General features: G+C 38.8%; 1 protein-coding gene across 1 annotated transcript in view; it reads left to right on the forward strand.

Moving 5' to 3' along the window:
* DOCK3 (dedicator of cytokinesis 3) overlaps window positions 1-25,028 on the forward strand; it is a 276,998-nt gene that overhangs the window by 95,123 nt on the left and 156,847 nt on the right. The window contains exons 6-7 of the mRNA XM_088831600.1: window positions 7,693-7,841; window positions 24,151-24,235. Of these exons, the coding sequence (XP_088687726.1) occupies window positions 7,693-7,841; window positions 24,151-24,235 (234 nt within the window). The remainder of the gene's footprint in view (window positions 1-7,692; window positions 7,842-24,150; window positions 24,236-25,028) is intronic.

Below are 25,028 nucleotides of genomic sequence, written 5' to 3' on the forward strand. Positions count from 1 at the left end.
TATTTCTAAATATTCTTTTAACATATATTTTGATTTTTCTGTTTAGATGTTATTTAATTATTTCTTACTATAGAAGATAAGAATTGATCTTTGAATGTTTTTCTCCATACACATATACTCTTTCCATCCTCCAGCACTTCCGAAATAGTTTTATCATCTCTTTTTTTTGGTTAGGTCACTATGTAGCTGTTACTATGCCTGTGTAACTACTTTTGCCTCTGAGCCATACAGAGAATTAAAGTTACATTTCCTTTCTTGTGTAAATTTGTTTTTTTTAATATTAATTATTGTTGCTTTTTGTTTTGTTTCATGTGTTTTCCTCCTAGTCTTCTGGCAGAAATGAAGATTTCCTTTGAATATGTTCAGATACTTTAGGGTGTTTTTTTTAGTTTAATTTTTTTCCCCAGTGACAACCTGTATGGAGCCCTCCAACCTCCTGTGTAGCCTGAGGATTTCTTTGCCCCTCTCCTATGTTCCTTTGTCTCCTGCATTAAACCAATGTCACTTTGATTCCTGGTTTACTTCCTCATTTGATGAATTACTTTCTCCAGAACTTCCTGAGAAAAGTGTGTAGGAGAATATGTTTGAGATTTTGCATACTTGAAATGTCTTTAGACCACCCTTACCTTGATTGATGGTTTGACTTGATATAAAATTCTTGATTACAAATAATGAGCAGAAGTTTTAAAGTATTACTTTATTATTTTCTAGCTTCCAGTCTTGTTACTGCGAAGTCCAATGTCGTTCTAGTTCCTGAGTCTTTTATTGACAAGGTGTTTTCCATGAAAGATTTTAGGATCATCTCTTTGTCCCCAGTGGTCTGCAGTTTTCCAGTGATATGTCTTAGTTGTATTTTTCCATTGATTATGCCAGCTGTGCAATGAGTTCTCTCATTCTGGAAACTAGTTTACTTCAGTTCTGGAATATTGTATTGTACAATACAGTATTGTACAATAATTATTGTATTACTTCTTTGGCAGTTTCTTTCTATCTGTTTTTATAAATTTTTTTTCCTAGAAATTTTTTTCTTAGTATTGGACATCCTAGAATGATTCACTAGTTTTCTTATATTTTCTCACTCATTTATCCAGGAACTCTCTGGAAGAATTCCTCAAAGTTTTAGTCTGTCATTATTACTGAATTTTGTTTTAAATTACAGCTATCCTCTTTCTACCTGCCGTGAGCTTTTGGGGCTCTAGATCTTTTTCTCCTGTTTTGTTATCTCCTGTTCTTTTTTCAAGGATATACTATAATCATTATGCTTTCCAGAATGTTGATTATTGTTTCTTTGAAATGTTCTTTTATTCCTGGAATGCTTTTTTTGTTATATTAATATATTGTTTTTTCCATTAATATTTAAGAATGATGCATCAAAATTTTGACAGAAATTAAAGGAGTAAATAAAGCCACCTACATATATATATATATATAAATAAAAGAATGTTTGAAAGTAAGAGATGAAATGGAGAGAGGTCTGGGAATCTTCCCTTAACCACTTAAACTTTAGGTGCAGTGTTTAGTTTCTAGTACATTGATTTTGACCTAAAGTTTTCAGCACTTATGGCAACCCCTTTGTTCTCTTTGATAAGAGCAGTACTTTTGATGTAATTTTTTAAGTTAGATTTTTATAGTCCTATTATTTTATGTTAAACAGTCTGTGCATATGTAGCTGTAAAATAAGGTTAGCTTGGTTTATGATGGATAATCTACAGCTTTGCTCATTTACTGACTTAGAGGCATTATTGCAGCACAATTTTTCTTTCAACACTGAGTTACTAGTAGTTTAATAAAATTAATTTTTAAATCAGGAGTATTTCTGCAGAGCTCCAAGAATTCTTTCACATTGATAAGGTAAATTCTACCTGCTTGTGCTTGCAAAGTAGTTAAATTATTCTAAATGTATGGTTTTTGCTGGCTCTTCACTGTACTTTCCAAACATTCTGTGACCATTCTTGACAAATATTTTAGAGCTTTTGCGGAGGGTAAATATGTTACTAAGATTTTTCATCTCCTTAAAACTTTTTTTTTTCTCCTTTTGTTTTAGCAATGATAGTAACTAGGGATGATTATGCAGGAACTAAATTTTATTGCCAATCTGATTACAGGTATACCTGGTTTAATTGTGCTTTGCTTTGTTGTGCGTCACAGATACAGTGTTTTGGTTTTTTTTTTTTTCAAATTGAAGTCTGTGGCAACCTTGTACAGAGCAAGTCTGTTGGTGCCATTTTCCCCACAGCATTTGCTCACTTCATGTCTCTGTCTCATTTTGGTAATTCTTTTAATATTTCAAACTGTTTCATTATAATATTTGTTAAGGTGATCTGTGATCAGTAATTGTTGTTATCATACTCCTCTTCCTCCTCACAAAAGGCTCAGATGATGGTTAGCATTTTTTAACAATAAGATATTTTAAATTGAGATATATACATTGTTTCTTTAGACATTATTGTTATTGCACATTTAATAGACTGCAATTTAGTGCAAACCTAACTTTTATGTGCACTGGGAAACCAAAAAAATCTGTGTGACTCTCTTTATGTTCATACTCACTTTATTGTGGTGATCTGGAACCAATGGTGTATCCCTTATATACTGTTAGTTTGGTCTACTGAGGAGCAGGTTTCTCAGAAGAAAATAATTTTTCAGCCTGCATGGGATATTTAGCTGTCCTGTGGCATCAAGTGCTCGCAGGTAAATTGTGTGCTCTGGAGTCAGTCTCCCAGATTGTTCACGTTGAATGGTGTGTTCTCTTCTGCTGGGTACTGTGTGGTGTCTGAGCAATGCTGGTGGAGCCTCTAGTGCTAGGACCTATGGTCAAAGAGGCCATTAGGTTGGCCTGGAAAAAGAAGTTAGCACCACATTGATTATAATAGGGCTGCTTTCTGATTGTATGGTCTGTTTCTTTCTTATTGCAGATTAGTATTCCCAGCTTTATATAATTAGAAAGAGTAACTGATTTTTCTATTAGAAAAAAATACCATACAGTTGTGCTGGTGTATCTACATAACAAACTACCCCAAAGCTTAGTGGCTTAAAACAGCAATTTATTATATTTCATTCTTCTCTGGATATAGTGAGATCAACTGGGCAGTTTCACATAGGGTTTATCATTCTGTTGTAGTCACATGTTGGTGGAAGCTGTACTCTTGAAGGTGTGGCTCAGCTAGGCGTGGCATCTGACATGGCTCACCCCCACGGCTGAGATGGCTTAGTGGAGTGTCTCCTTGTGGCCTCTCCACATAGCTTGGGCATTTCACAGCATTGCAGCTGGATTCTGAGAGGCAGCCTTCCAAGTATTCCAAGGCTCCCATGTATTCCAAGAGACAGGAAACAGAAGCCGCCAGACTAGTTAAGGGCTGTCTCTAGAACTAGCCTACTCACTGCTGTTCCAGCTCACCACTGGATTGGTCAGAGCAGTCTTAGGGCCTGCCCAGATTTAAGGCTGTAAAGAAATAGGTTCCAGGGACTTCTCTGGCAGTGCAAAGGTCAGGACTCCATGCTTTCATTCGGTGGCTCAGTTTCAATCCCCGACCGGGGAATCAAGATCCTCCTAGCTGCAAGACACAGCCAGAAAAGGAAAGAAATGGGCTCCAGTTCATTCTAGGGGAGTGTCAGATTCATATTTTTGCAGAAGATCACTTGGGAGGGGGGATATTATTGTCATCTTTGGAAAATACAATCTGTTAGAAACTCAGGATTTAAAAAAATAAATAACCATGTAACGCTTTAGACGGAGAAGGCAATGGCAAGCCACTCCAGTACTCTTGCCTAGAAAATCCCATGGATGGAGGAGCCTGGTAGGCTGCAGTCCATGGGGTCGCTAAGGGTCGGACACGACTGAGCGATTTCACTTTCACTTTTCACTTTCCACTTTCACACATTGGAGAAGGAAATGGCAACCCACTCCAGTGTTCTTGCCTGGAGAATCCCAGGGAAGGGGGAGCCTGGTGGGCTTCTGTCTATGGGGTCACACAGAGTCGGACACGACTGAAGTGACTTAGCAGCAGCAGCAACGCTTTAGAAGAATTTATTAGTATATTCTTTCATGGATAGTACATGTATGTGTGCGTGCATGTTTGTTATATAGATATTGTATGTATGTGTATGTGAGTATATGTGTGTGCGTGTGTATATGCATACACATGTATATACATACATATATATGTGATATTTCAATATCAATATACTTCATTATATGTGATTTAAAATAAGCACAAAACTGCACTTTTAATTAGTGTTCACAAAGTCAAAACCATCTAACAGTTGAGCTATCTTTCCCCTGACAATTTGCTACCACTCTCTATGAAACTTTTTTTTAGTATCTTTTCTTCTATTCTCAAACCTCTAACACCCCCTCCCACTCTACTCACTCTCAGCTGATGACCTTGCTTTTTATTTCCTTGAGAATAAAACATCCAAAGGGAAAATTTAGTTCTGTTACCAAATCTCCTGACTGCTGGTGTCATTACTCAGTTGTGTGCCTTTCCTTTCTGTGACAATGGAATATCCTGCTTAAGCATAACCTCCTCTTTTAACCTGGGACACATCTCTTCTTGACAACTCAAGGATTTAACACCTGCATCATCAAATTTTCCCCTCTACCAAATTATTCCCTTCAGTATACAAATAGCCTAAAATTGTGTTTTATTTTTAAAAATCCTGCCTGGTGGCTCAGATGGTAAAGGATCTACCTGCAATGCGAGAGACCTGGGTTCGATCCCTGGGTTGGGAAGATCCCCCGAAGGAGGAAATGGCAACCCACTCCAATATTCTTGCCTGGAAAATTCCATGGACAGAGGATCCTGGTGGGTTACAGGCCATGGGGTTGCAGAGAGTTGGACACGACTGAGTGACTAACTCTTTCCTAATAGCACAACCCTGTTTTGCGACCCCATTTCTCTGCTTCCAGGTAGTAAGAGTTCTACAGAAGTGTTGTCTGTGCTCTGTCTCAGTTCCCTGCTTTCCCATTAATCTTGAGGTCACTCTAGCCTTCCCATCAGTGGCACCACAGTGCCAAGAATAGTGGCCAGTTCTGTCTGTGTTTTACGTAACCTCTCAGTGCATTTAACAAAGTCTTTTAACTCCTGTTTTCTATACTCTCACCTCACTGCTTGCTTCTTAGTTTCCTTTGCTAGAGTCTCCTCACTTTTCTGACCTCTAAGTGTTGAAACTCACTGTCAAACTTAGCATGTCCAAATTGAACCTTGTTTGCCTCTTCCAGGCCTGCTTCTTGGTCTAGGAAAAAGAATGATCCTTGACTCCATTCATATCTCACATCCAGTCTATCAGCAGATATTGACAGCTCTAACTGTAAAACATGTCCAAGTTCCAAACTCTGAAATGTTTACCTTTACTATTCTTACCTTTGTCCTGTCAGCCATCATCTTGTGGATTGTTGCAATAGTTTCCTATCTGGAACCCCCACTGTCTCTTTACACAGAGCACTCAGAGTAACGCTTTCTGGACTTGTGTCATATCGCATTACTTTTCTGCTCCAAATCTCCAGGGGCTTCCAATCTTGCTAGGAATAAAAGCTAAAGCCCTTAACGTAATTAACAAAGACCCAGCCTAATCTGGTCCCATGTTGCCTCTCCCTGCATGATCACCACTTTCCCCCTTGTTCGCTTTTCTTCAGGTGCACTGATCTGTTTATTCTCTGTGAATATGCCAAGTCTGCTTCCACGTGAGGCATTTGCTCCTGCTATTTCTCACATCTGTAAAATTTCCCCAGTTTTCCTAAATGTTGTCACCATATTTCATTCAGGTTTCTACTTAACATTCAGCTCTCAAAGAAGCCTTTCCCTGACTATTTTACCTGAAGCAGTACCTTCTCTTGTTCCCCAGCCAACCCACCCTCGGTCACCCATTGTTCCTGTTCTGCTTTAATTTTTTTTTCTTAGAATTATGTATTTGTATATGAGATGTTATGTATATCTCACCACCATTATGTATTTGCCTGTATGGTCTGTCTCTGCTGTCTAGAATGAAAGCACCATGAGAGCGGGGACTTAGGATCACAGCAAAGTGATAGCACTCAGCAGGTGCTCCATAAGTGTTTGTTAACTGAGTGAATGAATAAATGCTTGTATGTCTGTATAGTAGATTGTTGCATATGGCTTGATGGGAAAGTATTAATCCTAACTTCCTATTTTAAATTTAGACAGGTGGCCCTGATTTGTCAAAAAGAAATGCATGTGCTGGAAGAAAACAGCACATTGCCACTGTTGCTTCAAGCTCTCAGTTTTGCAGATGCAATTTGCTTAGGCTTTGTTGCTTTTGAGCTGGCGAAAATTTGGGTCCTATCCGTCTGCCAGCATTGTTTACCATCAGGGTGCTTAACTTTTCTTCATATGTTCATTGAGTAAAGTAAGAACAGCTTGATGGAGTTAGAGTGGGTGATTACTAAGGTCGTCTATTAATAGTTAAAAATAATTTCTCTTTAAAATGGACCTTTATAAATCTAATGCTCTATTAGATGATTTCTGAGTAGCATGTTGTTCCAAACATTGTAATCATAAGGTCAGGGCTACTTAAACACATTAGCTGATTCTACTAATTTGTAATTTACTTTTTATAATTTTAAATTTATTTATAGCCAGCTTATTTTGAATCCAGCTTATTTTGGCAAGTGTTTCTTTAGGGGAAATGCCAGATAGAGACTTTACTAACACTGTCGTAAAGATTGATCTGTCCTTAAAAGTGTTCTTTTGGGGAGCACATGTACACCCGGGGCAGATTCATGTCAACGTATGGCAAAACCAATACGATAATGTAAAGTAATTAGCCTCTAATTAAATAAAAATAAATAAATAAATAAATAAACGTTCTTTTGGACTAGTTAAATTTGAGGAATTTTAATTATCATATAAAATTGTGCTTCTCTATAATAGAAACAGGAATCAAAAATTCCAAAATCAAGATTTCACTTCTGAGCAAATAGAACTTTAGTTTTTAATCCTGTGTTCTTAAATGAATCTTTTTGATAAGCATCTGTGTACTGTCATAGCATTTACAGTTTTTACTTGTAAGGTTAAAAGCACTGTGATATCCATAATTAAGTTCATTAAGATGTTTCCACTTAACTTTTATAAAGGTGAGACTTTTTATTGAACTGAAAAGAGTAGAAATCTGTGACACTGGGGACGCATACTGTTTTCAAAAGCTAATTAAAACTAGATGAGGCCTGGAAACCTGGAATGAATCTCACTCCAGAGACTGTAACTTTATGTTGGAGCAGTTCCTTCAAAATAGGGCAAGTGATTCTCTCCCTCCCTCCCGCAACTTGAGTATCCTTCTGGAGAAACCAGAGATGTTGCTGGATGGTTGAAATCTTAGTTGTAACATACAGAGTAACTTCTGTCAGTGAAAACCTCTCTAGGCTTCTGTGTTTCTTTTTGTTGTGATTGAGTTTAGTAACTTACTGGAAAATTAATAGTCCAGGATAGAGTAACCAAATGGCATTTTACATGAGCCAGGTCAATTATGTTGTTAGATATCACTTTATAGAGATTTTGAGACAGTAGGAACTAAGGATATTGTTTTAAGATTCTTACATAAGCTTCTCTTAACATTGCCTTTTATTTTTTTAGAGGTTCAGAGAAATGAGCACTTTTCACAGTTTAACTGTTTCTCTTTTTTTTCCCTTTCCATATCCCTTTTTTATTTCACCCAAAACCAAAAATGCCCTTTTAGAAACATAAAGTAGATCTTTTCTACAAGCTGCGCCATGTGATGAATGAACTTATTGACCTTCGAAGGCAGCTCCTGTCTGGTCACCTGACTCAGGATCAGGTGCGGGAGGTTAAGCGGCACATCACCGTGCGCCTGGACTGGGGCAATGAGTAAGTATGAATATCATTCGGGCATCTCTCAGTTTCATTTATGATAACTCAGTCCTTATGGAGTTTGTACCTGATCAAAGCTTATCTTTAGGAATGAAAAGACACGGTTGTATTCGCCACTAAGCATTGATCGTTTTTACAAGAGTAGTTGTTTCTTTTACTTTATAGCAAAGGATATTCACTGGTTGGTTCTACTCACTGAAACTCTGTCAGTCTCTATTTTCAGCCTCTATTTTCACTTCCAGAAAATTAAATAATTGGACTGCATTAGCCTCTGGGGTTTCTTCCAGCTCAAATTCCATGGTCGTAGACCTCCAGTAATCAGAATAAGCTTTTGTTTCATCCTTCAGTATCTTTTAATTTCTTGTGAATTTAGTGTCCTTTGCATCTTATAGTCATATAATGAATCTGAGTAAGCATATACTACAAACGGAAACTGTCTACATCTGTACTTCAGAATATTCTTAACTAATTTATCATTCAGAATAGTCCTGTATTTATGCAGTGGGTATGCTTATTTGCTATTGCCATACAGGTAAAATTATAGGTCTTTGACAGTACTCAGGTTTTATTTCCTCCAGATTTAATAATTGATATATTTCTCAAATGCTTTTGTCGTATTCTCTTAAAATTGGGCCTGTTGAACTTTGAAGTGACTAGATTGCTTCCTATTTAAGATATACATATACCTAAAAGTATATTTTAGAACAAGTGTTTAGCTTCTGTCCTCCTCAAGACATGATTGAAATGATAAAAATAATTAAAGAATGGAAGAAGCCCAGCAATAAATGGGAAATATGAGCCCATTTCTAGAAGCTGAAAAATAGATGGAGGATCAGTGACAGAAGAAGCCTATAATATGGAGGAAACCTTAGCTAATGAAGGAGCTGGTCTACCTTGCAGCTGCTAGAATCATGAAAGAAAGGGAGTATGTGCTGGAGCTTAAAAAAGGAGGTGCTTAGAAGTATGTAAAGTAATAGTTCACCTCCATGAGTGGAAAGCCTGGCAGCCAGCTGTTTCCCCTTTAGATGAACGAAGACTGCCTAATAGGAAACTGGGTAACGAAAGTTTGACTTGGGACTTTATTGGAAAACCTTCCATTGTGAGGCATTTAAGGGTTTCAAAGTATAATGACCAGATCCCTTCCACCTACCAGAAAGAGAAATTTGCTAGCCATTCACCCATGTATAAAATCTCTGCATGTCTCTAGTGCCTTTTTGGAGAAGGCAATGGCAAACCACTCCAGTACTCTTGCCTGGAAAATCCTATGGACGGAGGAGCCTGGTAGGCTGCAGTCCATGGGGTCGCTAAGAGTCAGACATGACTGAGCATCTTCACTTGCACTTTTCACTTTCACGCATTGGAGGAGGAAATGGAAACCCACTCCAGTGTTCTTGCCTAGAGAATCCCAGGGATGGGGGAGCCCGGTGGGCTTCCGTCTATGGGGTCATACAGAGTCGGACACGACTGAAGCGACTTAGCAGCAGCAGCAGTGCCTTTTAAATTTGAATGGACAATCGAGTATTACCAGGTATTTGAAGAAATACTTTCACAGGGAAAAAAGGGAGATGAATAAAATACCTGGCCCCAGAGAGAGCTTGAGATTAGCAAAGAACGTTAAAAATTCCTGAGTATCCTCAAAGAGAATCAAGAAGATTCATTATGTATTATAAAATGCTATAAAAAAGGAAGAGAGAGTACGACTTCAAAAAAGAATTCAGGAAGAGAACAGGAAGATAAGATTTTTTCCTTCATTCCCAGAATACTGAAATATCTTTTTTGAAACAAGTTTATTAACATTAGCTTCCCTGGTGACTTCCCTGGTGACTCAGAATGTAAAGAATCTGCTTGCAATGCAGGATACCTGGGTTCAGTCCCTGGGTCAGGAAGATCCCCTGGAGAAGGGAATGGTCACCCACTCCAGTATTCTTGTCTAGAGAATTCCATGGACAGAGGAGCCTGGTGGGCTACAGTTCATAGAGTCACAAAAAGTCGCACATGACTGAGCAACTGACACACATTAACATTAGCAGTTTTATTCACATACCATACAGATCCCCAATTTTTTATTTTTTAATTTATTTACTTTTAATTGGAGGATAATTGCTTTACAGTATTATGCTGGTTTCTGCCATACATCAACATGAATTAGTCATAGGTATATATATGTCCCCTCCCACCTCCTGCCCCATCCTACTCTTCTAGGTTGTCACAGAGCACCAGATTTGAGCTCCCTGCATCATAGCAAATTTCCGCTGGCTGTCTGATTTTCCATGTGGTAATGTGTGTGTTTAAATGCTACTCCCTCAATTCGTCCCACCCTCTTCCCTCAGTCTCTACCCATATCCACAGGTCTGTTCTCTATGTCTCTGTCGCTGCCCTGTAGATAGGTTCCTCAGCACTATCTTTCCAGATTCCATATGTATGCATTAATATACGATATTTGTCTTTCTGACTTACTTCACTCTGTACAATAGGCGCTAGGTTCATCCACCTCATTAGAACTGAGTCAAATGGGTCCTTTTTTGTGGCTGAGTACAGATCACCAATTTAAATCAGACAGTTTAATGATTTTTAGTATATTCACAGACTTAATACAACTATCACCAGAATCAGTTTTATCACCCTTAAAGTAGCTGTGTTTTTTAGTTATCATCTCCCTCATCTGTCTCTAAAGATTTGCCTATTCTGGACATTTAATATAAATGGAGTCATATAGTTGGTCTTTTATAATTGGCTTAATGTGCCCCACTGTGGGTTTTGGTTTTTCTTCTCCCTTTTATTATACTAGGTGTTTGATGGGCTCTTCCAGTCCTAAGTCACCTGGTCTTTGGCTCTGGGAAATTCTCTTTTATCATTTTTTCAGAATTTCCTTTTTATTGCCTTTGTTCTTTTCCTGGCAATATGACATCTGAATGTTGCACCGCCTAAACTGAATCTCTGTTTACTCTTTTCCTCAACCATTTCCTAGCTTTTTGTTTTATTTTCCTAGAGATAACAATAATAATTTTGGTTAATTGTGACCTTTCGAAGTGACAATATCCTGTCCTTATTTGTTTCATTAAATTACAGCCTCTCTTGAGGATTGCTTGGCACACATCACAGATTCCTTGTATGATATAACATGGATTCAGATGTACCATAAATCAGACAGTATTTTGTAAATCTAACTTTGGGCAATAAAAATTTTAGCAAATGTAATGGGCATAGCTGGTGATCCTGTCTCCTCTGCTCAAGACAGTAGAATATATATAAAATGGTATCATTGTATTTATTTTAAACAATCAATAATAGTAGTAATTTGCAAACACATCATCCCTGTGTGCCAAGCAAATTGTTAGTCTTGAACTGATGGTAATAACAGTTATATAAATCCTATGTTGCAGTTTAACTGCACTATACATATCAGTAAATGAACAAGAGAAATATTTTAGAAATATCAATACCTCTTTATGATGAAAGTTACAGAACAGACCAATTATATTTTGCAGTCAAATCTTAAAACTTAAAGATGATAGCTTGGAAACAAGTTCAAATTATATTTGAAAAAGACAGAGAACACTGAAGTATCTATCAGCAAAGTACAGAGCTGTTCCACCTTCATTAATAACTTTTTCTCAGCAAAGTAGGAACATGCTTGTGTGTGTGTGTGTGTTTGGGGGGAGTGTTTATACGTTCATTTTAATAAACAAAATCAGGAACGTAATTACATTCCCCCACACTTTTTACCCTTCTCCCTCCTTCCTCCTGTGATCCTCCTCTCCAGGTGTTTCTATATCTTCTTCCCTCCTTTCTCCCTCCCCTTCCATTTCTTTCTTTCCCTAGTTCTTCATTCTATTTTCCCCTCTACCCCCAGTGGATAATACAGTCACTTAAAAAAACTTAAATGAGAACTTTGTAGGTCTACTATTATTAAAGGAAGAAGACAAACTGATGGGACTATTCTCTCTGGTTCTTACTTGAACTAAATAACCCTTTTAAAAATATTTCTTCTTAATTTGAAAGAAGAGATGGTGTACTGCAAAATGAAGTCATTCCATACCATTCAGTTCAGTTCAGGTCAGTCGCTCAGTCGTGTCTGACTCTTTGTGATCCCATGAATCACAGCATGCCAGGCCTCCCTATCCATCACCAACTCCCAGAGTTCACTCAAACTCATGTCCATCGAGCTGGTGATGCCGTCCAGCCATCTCATTCTCTGTCGTCCCAATCCCTCCCAACATCAGAGTCTTTTCCAGTGAGTCAACTCGTCGCATGAGGTGGCCAAAGTATTGGAGTTTCAGACTGTTCCATGCAACAGCTGAGCATCGATAACCATATCCGTGTTCACCTTTTATGCCCTCATAGCTCTACACTTCTTGTTCCACTAACACTTAAAAATACCATAAAATATTGAAGTTTAGCATATGTTGGCATGTTGTGAGTGCACAATCAATATTTTCTGAATGTATTTTTACATTGTAATTGATGTAATGAAGTATTAATCGTATATAATTTTAAACTCTGTGCCTTTTTCTTTAGACTCTTAGACCTTATAGCTCTACCTTTTCAGAATCTATTTCAGAAGCTCTTAATAACAGCTACTAATAGTTTCTTGAGTACATCAACCTGTATCACTGTGGCAAGTACCTGGTCTAACTCGTATACATGGTTATAATGAAATGCTATTATATTCTTCCAAGACACGAGCTCTATTTTACCCTGTGAGGAAAGTAAGGCTCAGAAGCACTTTTTCTTTGTTGCGTAGTGAGTGGTAGAGCTGGTGTTTGTACCCAGAACTGACACCAAAGCCCATATAGTTTATGCAGGGCCTTACCATGATTATTTTTAAGTGTGAGTCTTAAAACCAGGAAAATTATTGTCAGTATCTCTAGTCTGTGGGTTATTTGATATTTGTTTTGTTATCTATACTGTATGCCCATAATATATATCTGCTTTAACATAACACGAGTTTGAACTTCCCAGGATAAAAACTAAACTGGTACTATAGTCAATATTTTATTCAGAGTTTAAATTAAATGCAGAGCTCTCCATATCTACATAATAACCATTTTAATTTTGTTCCCTGAGATTCAGTTCAGTTCAGTCGCTCAGTCGTGTCCGACTCTTTGCAACCCCATGAATCACAGCACGCCAGGCCTCCCTGTCCATCACCAACTCCCACAGTTCACTCAAACTCATGTCCATCGAGTCAGTGATGCCATCCAGCCATCTCATTCTCTGTCGTCCCTGTCTCCTCCCGCCCCCAATCCCTCCCAGCATCAGAGTCTTTTCCAGTGAGTCAACTCGTCGCATGAGGTGGCCAAAGTATTGGAGTTTCAGCTTTAGCATCAGTCCTTCCAATGAACACCCAGGATCGATCTCCTTTAGAATGGACTGGTTGGATCTCCTTGTAGTCCAAGGGACTCTCAAGAGTCTTCTCCAACACCACAGTTCAAAAGCATCAATTCTTCGGCGATCAGCTTTCTTCACAGTCCAACTCTCACATCCATACATGACCACGGGAAAAACCATAGCCTTGACTAGACGGACCTTTGTTGGCAAAGTAATGTCTCTGCTTTTTAATATGCTATCTAGGTTGGTCATAACTTTCTTTCCAAGGAGTAAGCGTCTTTTAATTTCCTGGCTGCAATCAGCATCCGCAGTGATTTTGGAGCCCAAAAAAATAAAGTCTGACACTGTTTCCACTGTTTTCCCATCTATTTCCCATGAAGTGATGGGACCAGATGCCATGATCTTCGTTTTCTGAATGTTGAGCTTCAAGCCAACCTTTTCACTCTCCTCTTTCACTTTCATCAAGAGGCTTTTGAGTTCCTCTTCACTTTCTGCCATAAGGGTAGTGTCATCAGCATATCTGAGGTTACTGATATTTCTCCCAGCAATCTTGATTCCAGCTTGTGCTTCTTCCAGCCCAGCGTTCCTCATGATGTACTCTGCATATAAGTTAAATAAGCAAGGTGACAATATACAGCCTTGACGCACTCCTTTTCCTATTTGGAACCAGTCTATTGTTCCATGTCCAGTTCTGACTGTTGCTTCCTGACCTGCATACAGGTTCCTCAAGAGGCAGGTCAGGTGGTCTGGGATTCCCATTTCTTTCAGAATGTTCCACAGTTTATTGTGATCCACACAATCAAAGGCTTTGGCATAGTCAATGAAGCAGAAATAGATGCTCTTCTGGAACTCTCATGCTTTCTCCATGATCCAGCGGATGTTGGCAATTTGATCTCTGGTTCCTCTGCCTTTTCTAAAACCTGCTTGAACATCTGGGAGTTCACGGTTCATATATTGCTGAAGCCTGGCTTGGAGAATTTTGAGCATGACTTTACTAGCATGTGAGATGAGTGCAATTGTGTGGTAGTTTGAGCATTCTTTGGCATTGCCTTTCTTTGGGATTAGAATGAAGACTGACCTTTTCCAGTCCTGTGGCCACTGCTGAGTTTTCCAAATCTGCTGGCATATTGAGTGCAGCACTTTCACAGCATCATCTTTCAAGATTTGAAACAGCTCAACTGGAATTCCATCACCACCACTAGCTTTGTTCGTAGTGATGCTTTCTAAGGCCCAGTTGACTTCACATTCCAAGATGTCTGGCTCTAGGTCTGTGATCACGTTATCATGACTATCTTGGTCGTGAAGATCTTTTTTGTACAGTTCTTCTGTGTATTCTTGCCACCTCTTCTTAATATCTTCTGCTTCTGTTAGGTCCATACCATTTCTGTCCTTTATCGAGCCCATCTTCGCATGAAATGTTCCCTTGATATCTCTAATTTTCTTGAAGAGATCTCTTGTTTTTCCTATTCTGTTGTTTTCCTCTATTTCTTTGCGTTGATCACTGAGGAAGGCTTTCTTATCTCTCCTTGCTATTCTTTGGAACTCTGCATTCAGATGCTTATATCTTTGCTTTTCGCTTCTCTTCTTTTCACAGCTATTTGTAAGGCCTCCTCAGACAGCCATTTTGCTCTTTTGCATTTCTTTTCCATGGGGATGGTCTTGGTCCCTGTCTCCTTTACAACGTCACGAACCTCTGTCCAGAGTTCATCAGGCACTCTGTCTATCAGATCTAGTCCCTTAAATCTATTCCTCACTTCCACTGTATAATCATAAGGGATTTGATTTAGGTCATATCTGAATGGTCTAGTGGTTTTCCCTACTTTAAGTCTGAACTTGGCAATAAGGAGTTCATGATCTGAGCCACAGTCAGCTCCTGGTCTTGTTTTTGCTAACTGTATACAGCTTCTCCATCTTTGGCTGCAGAGAACATAATCTGATTTCAGTGTTGACCATCTGGTGATGTCCATGTGTAGAGTCTTCTCTTGTGGTGTTGGAAGAGGGTGTTTGCTATGACCAGTGCGTTCTCTTGACAAAACTCTATTAGCCTTTGCCCTGCTTCATTCCATGCTCCAAGGCCAAATTTGCCTGTTACTCCAGGTGTTTCTTGAGTTCCTACTTTTGCATTCCAGTCCCCTATAATGAAAAGGACATCTTTTTTGGGTGTTAGTCCTACATTTTATTATTATGTAAATATAAGTATACCATGTTTTCATTTGTTATATATATATATATATGCTTCTTTGGAGAAGGAAATGGCAACCCACTCCAGTGTTCTTTCCTGGAGAATCCCAGGGACGGCGGAACCTGGTGGGCTGCCGTCTATGGGGTCGCACAGAGTCGGACACGACTGAAGCGACTTAGCAGCAGCAGCAGCAGCAGCATGCTTCTTTTATTAGAAAAGGTCACTGCCCACAGAAAATCTTAGTATCTATTGCTTTTCTCAACTGATTCTAGGGAAGAACTATAAGGTTTGTGCAAAAGTAATTACAGTTTTGGACCATGAATTTTAAATCATTATAACTAGGCTCAAACACATTTTTATTAATCAAAATAGGAATCATTATAACAATCAACACATTTTTGCAAATGAGAAATAAGTTTGCTTATTCCTGTACTGTAAAAATCCATGCTTTGGGATTCAGTGAACTCTTGAAAAGCATTTTCTGCATCATGCTGGTTATGGAAGTATTTTCCCTGCAGAAAGTTGTCAAGATGCTTAAAGGAAGCGGTAGTCAGTTGGTGAGATGTCAGGTGAATAATGGTGGATGAAGCAAAACTTCATTCAACTTTTGAAGCATTGGTTGTATGACATGTGGTCGGGCATTGTCATGGAGAATAATTGGGCCCTTTCTGTTAACCAATGCCTGGCTGTAGCCATTGCGATTTTCAATGCATTTCATCAATTTGCTGAGCATATTTTTCAGATATAATGGTTTCCCCAGCGTTCAGAAAGCAGTAGTGGATCAGACTAGCTAACAGTGACCATGACCATGACCCACTACTCACCTGAGTAGTGGATCAGACCACCAAATAGTGACCATGACCTTTTTTGATGCAAGTTTGGCTTTGGGAAGTGCTTTGGAGCTTCTTCTCAGTCCAGCAACTGAGCTAGTCGTAAAAAATCCACTTTTAGTCACAAGTCACAATTTGATCAAGAAATGGTTTGCTTTTGTTGCCTAGAATAAGAGCAGTTCAGTTCAGTTGCTCAGTCATGTCTGACTCTTAGCGACACTATGAACCACAGCACTCCAGGCCTCCCTGTCCATCACCAACTCCCGGAGTTCACCCAAACCCATGTGCATTGAGTCGGTGATGCCATCCAACCATCTCATCCTCTGTCATCCCCTTCTCCTCCTGCCCTCAATCTTTCCCAGCATCAGGGTCTTTTCAAGTGAGTCAGCTTTTCATATCAGGTGGCCAAAGTATTGGAGTTTCAGCTTCAACATCAGTCCTTCCAATGAACACCCAGGACTGATCTCCTTTAGGATGGACTGGTTGGATCTCCTTGCAGTCCAAGGGACTCTCAAGAGTCTTCTCCAGCACCACAGTTCAAAAGCATCAATTCTTCGGCGGCCAGCTTTCTTTATAGTCCAACTCTCACATCCATACATGACCATGGGAAAAACCATAGTTGTGACTAGATGGACCTTTGTTGGCAAAGTAATGTCTCTGTTTTTTAACATACTGTCTAGGTTGGTCATAACTTTCCTTCCGAGGAGTAAGCGTCTTTTAATTTCATGGCTGCGATCACCATCTGCAGTGATTTTGGAGCCCAGAAAAATAGAGTCAGCCACTGTTCCCACTGTTTCCCCATCTATTTCCCATGAAGTGATGACACCAGATGCCATGATCTTAGTTTTCTGAATGTTGAGCTTTAAGCCAACTTTTTCACTCTCCTCTTTCACTTTTATCAAGAGGCTCTTTAGTTCTTCTTCACTTTCTGCCATAAGGGTGGTGTTATCTGCATATCTGAGGTTATTGATAATTCTGCCAGCAATCTTGATTCCAGTTTGTGCTTCCTCCAGCCCAGCGTTTCTCATGATGTACTCTGCATATAAGTTAAATAAGTAAGGTGACAATATACAACCTTGACGTACTCCTTTTCCTCTTTGGAACCAGTCTGTTGTTCCATGTCCAGTTCTAAGTGTTGCTTCCTGACCTGCATACAGGTTTCTCAAGAGGCAGGTCAGGTGGTTGGTATCCCCATCTCTTTCAGAATTTTCCACAGTTTATTGTGTTCCACACGGAATAAGAGAAGATGATATTTCAAAACAATGATTTTTTTTATTTTTAGTTAGCTCATGAGGCACCCACTTACCAAGGTTTTTCACCTTTCCAGTTATCTTCAAATGCTAAGGCTTCCCTGATAGCTCAATTGGTAAAGAATCCGCCTGCAGTGCAGAAGACCCCAGTTCGATTCCTGAGTTGGGAGGATCCCCTGGAGAAGGGATAGGCTACCCACTCCAGTATTCTTGGGCTTCCCTTGTGGCTCAGCTGGTAAAGAATCTGTCTGCAATGCAGGAGACCTGGGTTCAGTCCCTGGGTTGGGAAGATGCCCTTGAGAAGGGAAAGGCTATGGACTCCAGTATTATGACCTGTAGGATTCCATGGACTGTATAGTCCTTGGGGTCACAAAGAGTGGGACATGACTGAGCAACTTTCACTTCACTTCACTTCAAATGCGAAACGACTGTAGAATGGTTGAATGGTTGGTGTTGAGTTCTTTGGCAATTTCTCATGTAGTTTTAAGAGGATCAGCTTTGATGATTGCTCTCAGTTGGTCACTGCCAACTTCCAATGGCCAGGCACTGTGCTGCTCATCTTCAAAGCTCTCATCTCCTTTGCAAAACTTCTTGAACCACCACTGCACTGTACGTTCGTTAGCAGTTCCTGAGCCAAATGCGTTGCTGATGTTGCAAGTTGTGTCTGCTGTTTTACAACCCATTTTGAACTCAAATAAGAAAATTACTCGAATTTGCTTTTTGTCTAACATCATTTCCATTGTCTGAAATAAATTTAAAATAAACAGAAAGTAATAAGTCCATGGGGTCGCTAAGGGTCGGACACGTCTGAGCGACTTCACTTTCACTTTTCACTTTCACACATTGGAGAAGGAAATGGCAACCCACTCCAGTGTTCTTGCCTGGAAAATCCCAGGGACGGGGGAGCCTGGTGGGCTTCCGTCTATGGGGTCGCACAGAGTCGGACACGACTGAAGTGAGTTAGCAGCAGCAGCAGCAGCAATAAGTCATTAGCAAAAAAACATAGAGTAAGAAATGTGCTTTAAAATGTTACGTAATTTAAATGATATAATTAAAATAACATAGTCACATTTATTAAAACTGTATTCCAATATCAAATGGCAAATTTCAGCAATGCAAAAACTGCAGTTGTGTTTGCACCAACCTAATAAGTCCTAAATGCCTTAAAACATCCATCATATATTATTAGTTAACTTCAGGTTGTTTTCTGTGTTCTGTGGTTCAGATGAGGAAACCCAGAAGGAAGAAGATACAGTAGACTAGAGAGTGTCCATGTTCTAGTGGTTGAGAATCCACCTGCTAATGTAGAAGACTTGGGTTCGATCCCTGATCCAGGAAGGTCACACATGATCTGGAGCAACTAAGCCCGTGTACCTCAACTATTGAGCCTATGTTTTAGAGCCTGAGGGTCACAAGTACTGAGCCCATGGGCTATACAACTACTGAAGCCCATGCAGCCTGGAGCCTGTGCTCTGCAGCAAGAGAAGCCACTGCTATGAGAAGCCTCCATAACACAGCTGGAGAGCAACAAAAACTCAGCACAGCCAAACAGAAATAAAAAAATAAAATTATATTTTAAAAAGAAAATATAAAATGGAACATTCAAAAGACATGTAAAACTCAAAGAATTTGTTAGATTTAGAACTTTTGAGAGGCACACCTAAAAGAATGTAGGAGCAGAAATATGTCTCATTCACTGCTGTGTCCCTTAGTTCAGCATGAGCCTAGCATAGAGTAGGTGCTAAGAAATATTTATTGAATTTTTGAAATTATTGAATGATTAATCCATTAATTATTGTGATTAATAATATTGTGATTATAGTGATTAATAACCAATGGTGAAAGAAGACTAAATATTTTTATGAAGACGTTCACCTAAGCTCTCCCAACGGCTCAGAGGGTAAAGAATTTACCTGCAGTGCAGGAGACATAGGTTCAATCCCTGGGTCGAGAAGATCCCCCAGAGGAGGAACTGGAGACCCACTTCAGTATTCTTGCCTGGAAAATTCCATGGATAGAGGAGCCTGGTGGCTAAGTCCTAAGGGTCACAAAGAGTCCAGCACCACTGAGCTACTAAACACGCATTCACCTAAGCCTTTAGTAAGACCATTCTGGAAGCAGTTCGATACTACATGTATTTTGTGGTTGTTGTTCAGTCACTAAGTTGTGTCCAACTTTTTCGACCCCATGGATTGCAGCATACCAGGCTCCTCTATCCTTCACTATTTCCCAGAGTTTGCTCAAATTTATGTCCATTGAGTCAGTGATCCTGTCTAACCATCTCATCCTCTGTCGCCCCCTTCTCCTTTTGCCTTCAGTCTTTCCCAGCATCAGAGTCTTTTCCAACGAGACGGCTAAAGTATTGGAGCTTCGGCTTTGGTGTCAGTCCTTCCAATGAGTATTCAGGGTTGATTCCCTTTAGGATTGACTGGTTTGATCTCCTTGCAGTCCAAGGGACTCTCAAGAGTTCTCCAGCACCACAATTTGAAAGCATCAATTCTTTGGCGCTCAGCCTTCTTTATAGTCCCACTGTTACATTCATACATGACTAATGGAAAAACCATATTTTTGGTTAGACGGACCTTTGTTGGTAAATTAATGTCTCTGCTTTTTAATATGCTGTCTAGGTTTGTCATAGCTTTTCTTCCAAGGAGTAGATGTCTTTTAATTTAATGGCTACAGTCACTATCTGCAGTGATTTTGGAGTCCAGAAACCTAAAATCTGTCACTGCTTCCATTTTTTACCCCTTCTATTTGCCATGAAGTGATGGGACCAGATGCCATGATTTTAATTTTTTGAATGTTGAGTTTTAAGGTAGCATTTTCACTATCTTCTTTCACCCTCATCCAGAGGCCCTTTAGTTCCTCTTCATTTTCTGCCTTTAGAGTGATATCCCCTTCATATCTGTGGTTTTTATTGCTCTTGGAAATCTTGATTCCAGCTTGTGATTCATCCAGCCTGGCATTTCATGTGGTGTACTCTGCATATAGGTTAAATAAGCAGGGTGGCAATATATAAACTTGTTGTACTCCTCTCCCAATTTTGAACTATGTCTGTATGTAGATACATATGTAGTTGTATGCCTCCGGCTTGTGTCTATCTGTTTAGGAGTCTTTTTTTGGACATTCTCTTTAATCACAATCCTTGTATTCTAAGTCATATTTTAGCTGATGGTGTTACACATAATGATAATTGTAACACCAGAACCAGTTCACAGTGGCTGGAAGTGTAGTGAGTGCTTTATGTGGATTAATCCTTACACTAGTCTATGATAGTAGAGAAGAGTCAAGAAGAGTCCCACTTGTGGGAGAGTCAAGATACAAACTAGGCAGTCCAATATCAGAGTGCATGCTCCTAACTCCTCTGATGTACTACCTTCCTTTGCTATGAGAAGAGACTAAGTTGACCATCCCCTGCACTTAACCGTTCACTGTTTTTAGCATATACTATAGGAAGAAATAGCCAGGAATCTCTTTTACAGGGTGAAATTTTAGTGAACATGTATTGTTTCTCCCTGTGCAGCATCTCTACCTTCTTTAACTGAGGACAGTTCTTCAATTTAGCTCTTGGAAACTGCTTTTCTTCCATTGAAGATGATCTTAGAAGGAAATCATCATTCAGTTTAATTAGATCACCTGTTAATCATTTTCTTACTTCCTAAGATAATGAAACAGGAAACAACAGTACTGTGTTCTAATGACTTCTTGGAGAAGGAAAGCACTTTGCTCTTAGGGGAGAATTAACATGCTGGATATGAACATTTGCTTGGCTCAAAACTACTCTTATTTCCTGTATCTAACACCATTGATGTTACATGATAGATCCTCAGCGAGCGTCTTTGGTGTGAGTTGATGGATATATGGGTGAATAATTGAATGGACAAGCCAGCTAAGGTTTTCACAGTGCGCAGGTAGAGTTTTCATAGATGCCTCCAGATAAGCTCCTGGAGACTGCCTGTGGTGCACTATCATGGGCACGTATTCTCATAGCCTTACTGACTTAGATCCATGTGGATTTTTTCTTAAGCTATTGTAATGAAAACATCTGTTTTGATTGGATTATTTGTACAGTCTTTCTTTTTGTTAAGTTATTGTAATATTGAGACTACCTCCTGTAGTTTGTGACCACCAGTGGTTAAAGAATATGTATGAAATCTTTATTTTTGTATTTAAAGATGTTTTCACAGCATGACTACAGAAAATTTGTAAAATGTTTTAGGTTGATAAATTGTCTAATTTCACTTTCTTATACAAATTCTATTATCATTTTTGTCATCTCTTCACTGTTTTTCCATATGCATGTAAAAGTATTCTGAATGTTTGCTATCATAACTTCATTAAATTATAAATTGATTTTTAAGATGAGAGAGATAGAAAGGATGGGCTTCAACTATATCTTGCTCTCCGTGACACTACTGCCTTTACATGCTGTAAGTATTAGAAGCCAGAGGTCTGAAATTATTTCAGAGAAATTAAGAATAATTAATAAGAGCTGATTGAATGGAGTACCTCTTTGAGGTATAAAGACAGAATATAAAATCTCTTATAGATTTAAGTGCATTAATTTCAAGAATCATATTTGATGGCATGGTTTTACCTTTAAACTATGAACTATTGTAGTTAAGGCCAACAGTGTATTACTGATTTTCTCATCATGAAAAACTAGATAAAAACTCACATTTCTCTATTGTAGAATAAAACAAGTTATAGTAATAGATAACAGAAAAATATGAGATTTTTATCCTTTAATAGGAAAATAGGTTTCTTTTTTCTTGCCTGCCAAAAACTATACATCTAAATTTCAATTTTTGATCATAGTAATCATACTAGTCTGTGTGATTAGTGTATTTACTTATGGCTTCTTCATGTAGGTTTGAGTTCTCATTTTTATTTTATCAGTGTTATTTCTTATTACAATTTCTTGAACCTCTTGATATAAAATATAAAAAAAAACCTTTTCCTATAAAATAAGGTATAAATTATAATAAAATAATTTTGCATTTTGGATGTATACATGACTTATTTCAAATAAGAGTTTCAGATCTCAGTGTAATGTAGTAAAGGTTTATTTCTCAGTGGGAGTTTTATGCACAGACAGAGCCTAGAGAATTTGTTAGCATATGTTAGCATTCTAAACATAGTTCATAATCTAGGTGAAGAGAAATATATATATATACTTCTCCTTCCATCATCTATGGAATACTTTGCTGGGTGCAGTAATTCATAACACTTGTTTTAGAGTAGAGCAATTACAGAGTAGCTCTGAAACCCTGATGCGAGTTATAGGCCCTCTTCTCAGAGAAAATGAATGCATGAACACATGCACATACTTGTGTAAGTAGTTGCGGGGTTCCACAACCCCCTAATTCCATTGGCCTCCAGATTTAGAGCTGTTGTTCTAGAGAATGAGAAAGGACTTAATATGTATTGAAAAGAAATTATATACCATATTTGAACCTAAGAGCTCTTCCTGTACAGAGTTATTTCCAGTGTCCTATTTACCTCTTGCTGCTGCTAAGTCACCTCAGTCGTGTCCGACTCTGTGCGACCCCACAGATGGCAGCCCACCAGGCTCCCCCGTCCCTGGGATTCTCCAGGCAAGAACACTGGAATGGGTTGCCATTTCCTTCTCCAATGTGTGAAAGTGAAGTCGCTCAGTCGTGTCTGACTCTTAGCGACCCCATGGACTGCAGCCCACCAGGCTCCTCCGTCCATGGGATTCTCCAGGCAAGAGTACCATTAATCATCATCACTTGTTCCTTCTGCCCAAGTTACACCACATATTTGAAGTTTTGTTTTCTTCAGTAGTGGTGCTCCCTGGTTAAACTTCCATCTAAAATGTGTTAAGATATTGGCTAATGTGTGGTGAAGTCTTTACTATAACCCAGTGTCAATATTAATTAAGTTGAAAATGAGATAAAACGCAACCAAAACATGCATTTCTTTGAGTTTTATACTTTTAGGAGGTGATTGTTTTCCTGTTTTGTGGCCATACCACATGCCTTGCAGGATCTCAATTCCCCAACCAGGGATTGAACCTGTGCCCTTCGCACTGAAAGTACAGAGTTTTGGACCTCCTGGAATTCCCAGGAGCTTATTTTTGTATTTGACTTTGAATTCCATATCTACTTGGACACTAAATAATTTTTTTATCCTAGTGAAGGAAATGGCAACCCACTCCAGTGTTCTTGCCTGGAGAATCCCAGGGACGGGGGCGCCTGGTGGGCTTCCGTCTATGGGGTCACACAGAGTCGGACACGACTGAAGTGACTTAGCAGCAGCAGCAGCAGCAGCAGCAGTGAAAGTAATGCATGATTGAGCCTTGTTCATACTTGTAGGATAGGGGGAAATAGAAAAATAAACGTGACTTATTAATGATATGAGAAAATCCATCCATAATGAACTCAAGCAATCTGTTAACAAATGTGATACTGAATGAATCCTTTTTTAGTATTACAGGGAGAACTGCTTGATGACTAAAATTGTCACAGTCTTAAAATTCCTAGCCTCATTTATTTATCTAAAGGTGAACATTGTTGTTCATGTCTGACTCTTTGTGAGTCACAGTTAAGCTGGATAAAGGCATATTCCTGATAAGGCAGCATCTGAATCTCTGTCCACAGTGTCATGGCTGGCATAGGCTTCCAGGCACATAAAGAGAGGTGAGTAATCTGAGGACACGGCATGCTGAATGTGGTCTTTCTCTTTCTTAGGCATTTGGGCCTAGATCTGGTGCCTCGAAAGGACTTTGAAGTAGTGGATTCAGACCAGATCAGTGTCTCAGACCTCTATAAAATGGTAAGAAATATTACACAGGGTAGTTTGTTCCTGCACACTTAATTTTTTGCTCTTTTATTATCTCTAATTACATTATGAAACAATATTGCTAAAATCATTCACCTTTGTTTCAAGTGTATTTAATGGGGTCTTCCTTATCAGGACAGTACCTATCATACCAATCTCTAAAGGGAATTACTGTGTAGGGCTGTTTGACTTACTGTAATGTCTAGGGGTCATTTCTCAGTTGGTTTTGCTGGTGAAGAGAACTCCTTCAGCATGAAGAAGTTACTAAAAGAGAAGATACTGAAGCTAAAAAGAGCCAGTTATTAGTTAATGTAGTGATTAACCCTGAAAATAAAGTACCAGCATTTCTTTAAAAAATTTTTTTATTGAGTTATAGTTGATATACATTGTTGGGTTAGTTTCTGGTGTATAGCAAAGTGATTCAGTTTTATGTGTGTATGTATGTGTGTGTATTCTTTTTCAGATTCTCTTCCATTATAGGTTATTATAAGGTATTGAATATAGTTCCCTGTGTTATACAGTAGGATATTGTTTATCAGTGTACCAGTACTTCTAAGATAAATCTTTAACTATCTGTTGGTTATTATAAAAGTATATTGAATTGATTGATGACCAGGGTGGGTGACATTTTGCAGGCTGAGTGAGAAGAAGTAACTAAAACAAAGGTATGAAATTTTAAAGTAAAACAAATAAACATAAGAAATCTCAGGTGATTATTAAGCTTAGGCTAAGGGACTGGGTCAAGCCTTACTTTGAGGAGACTATATTTGAGGTGAGACTCTATTGG

The sequence above is a fragment of the Moschus berezovskii genome, chromosome 24 (assembly GCF_049115385.1).
Source record: "Moschus berezovskii isolate FMDL1 chromosome 24, NW_MosBer_1.0, whole genome shotgun sequence".
Classification (NCBI taxonomy): domain Eukaryota; kingdom Metazoa; phylum Chordata; class Mammalia; order Artiodactyla; family Moschidae; genus Moschus; species Moschus berezovskii.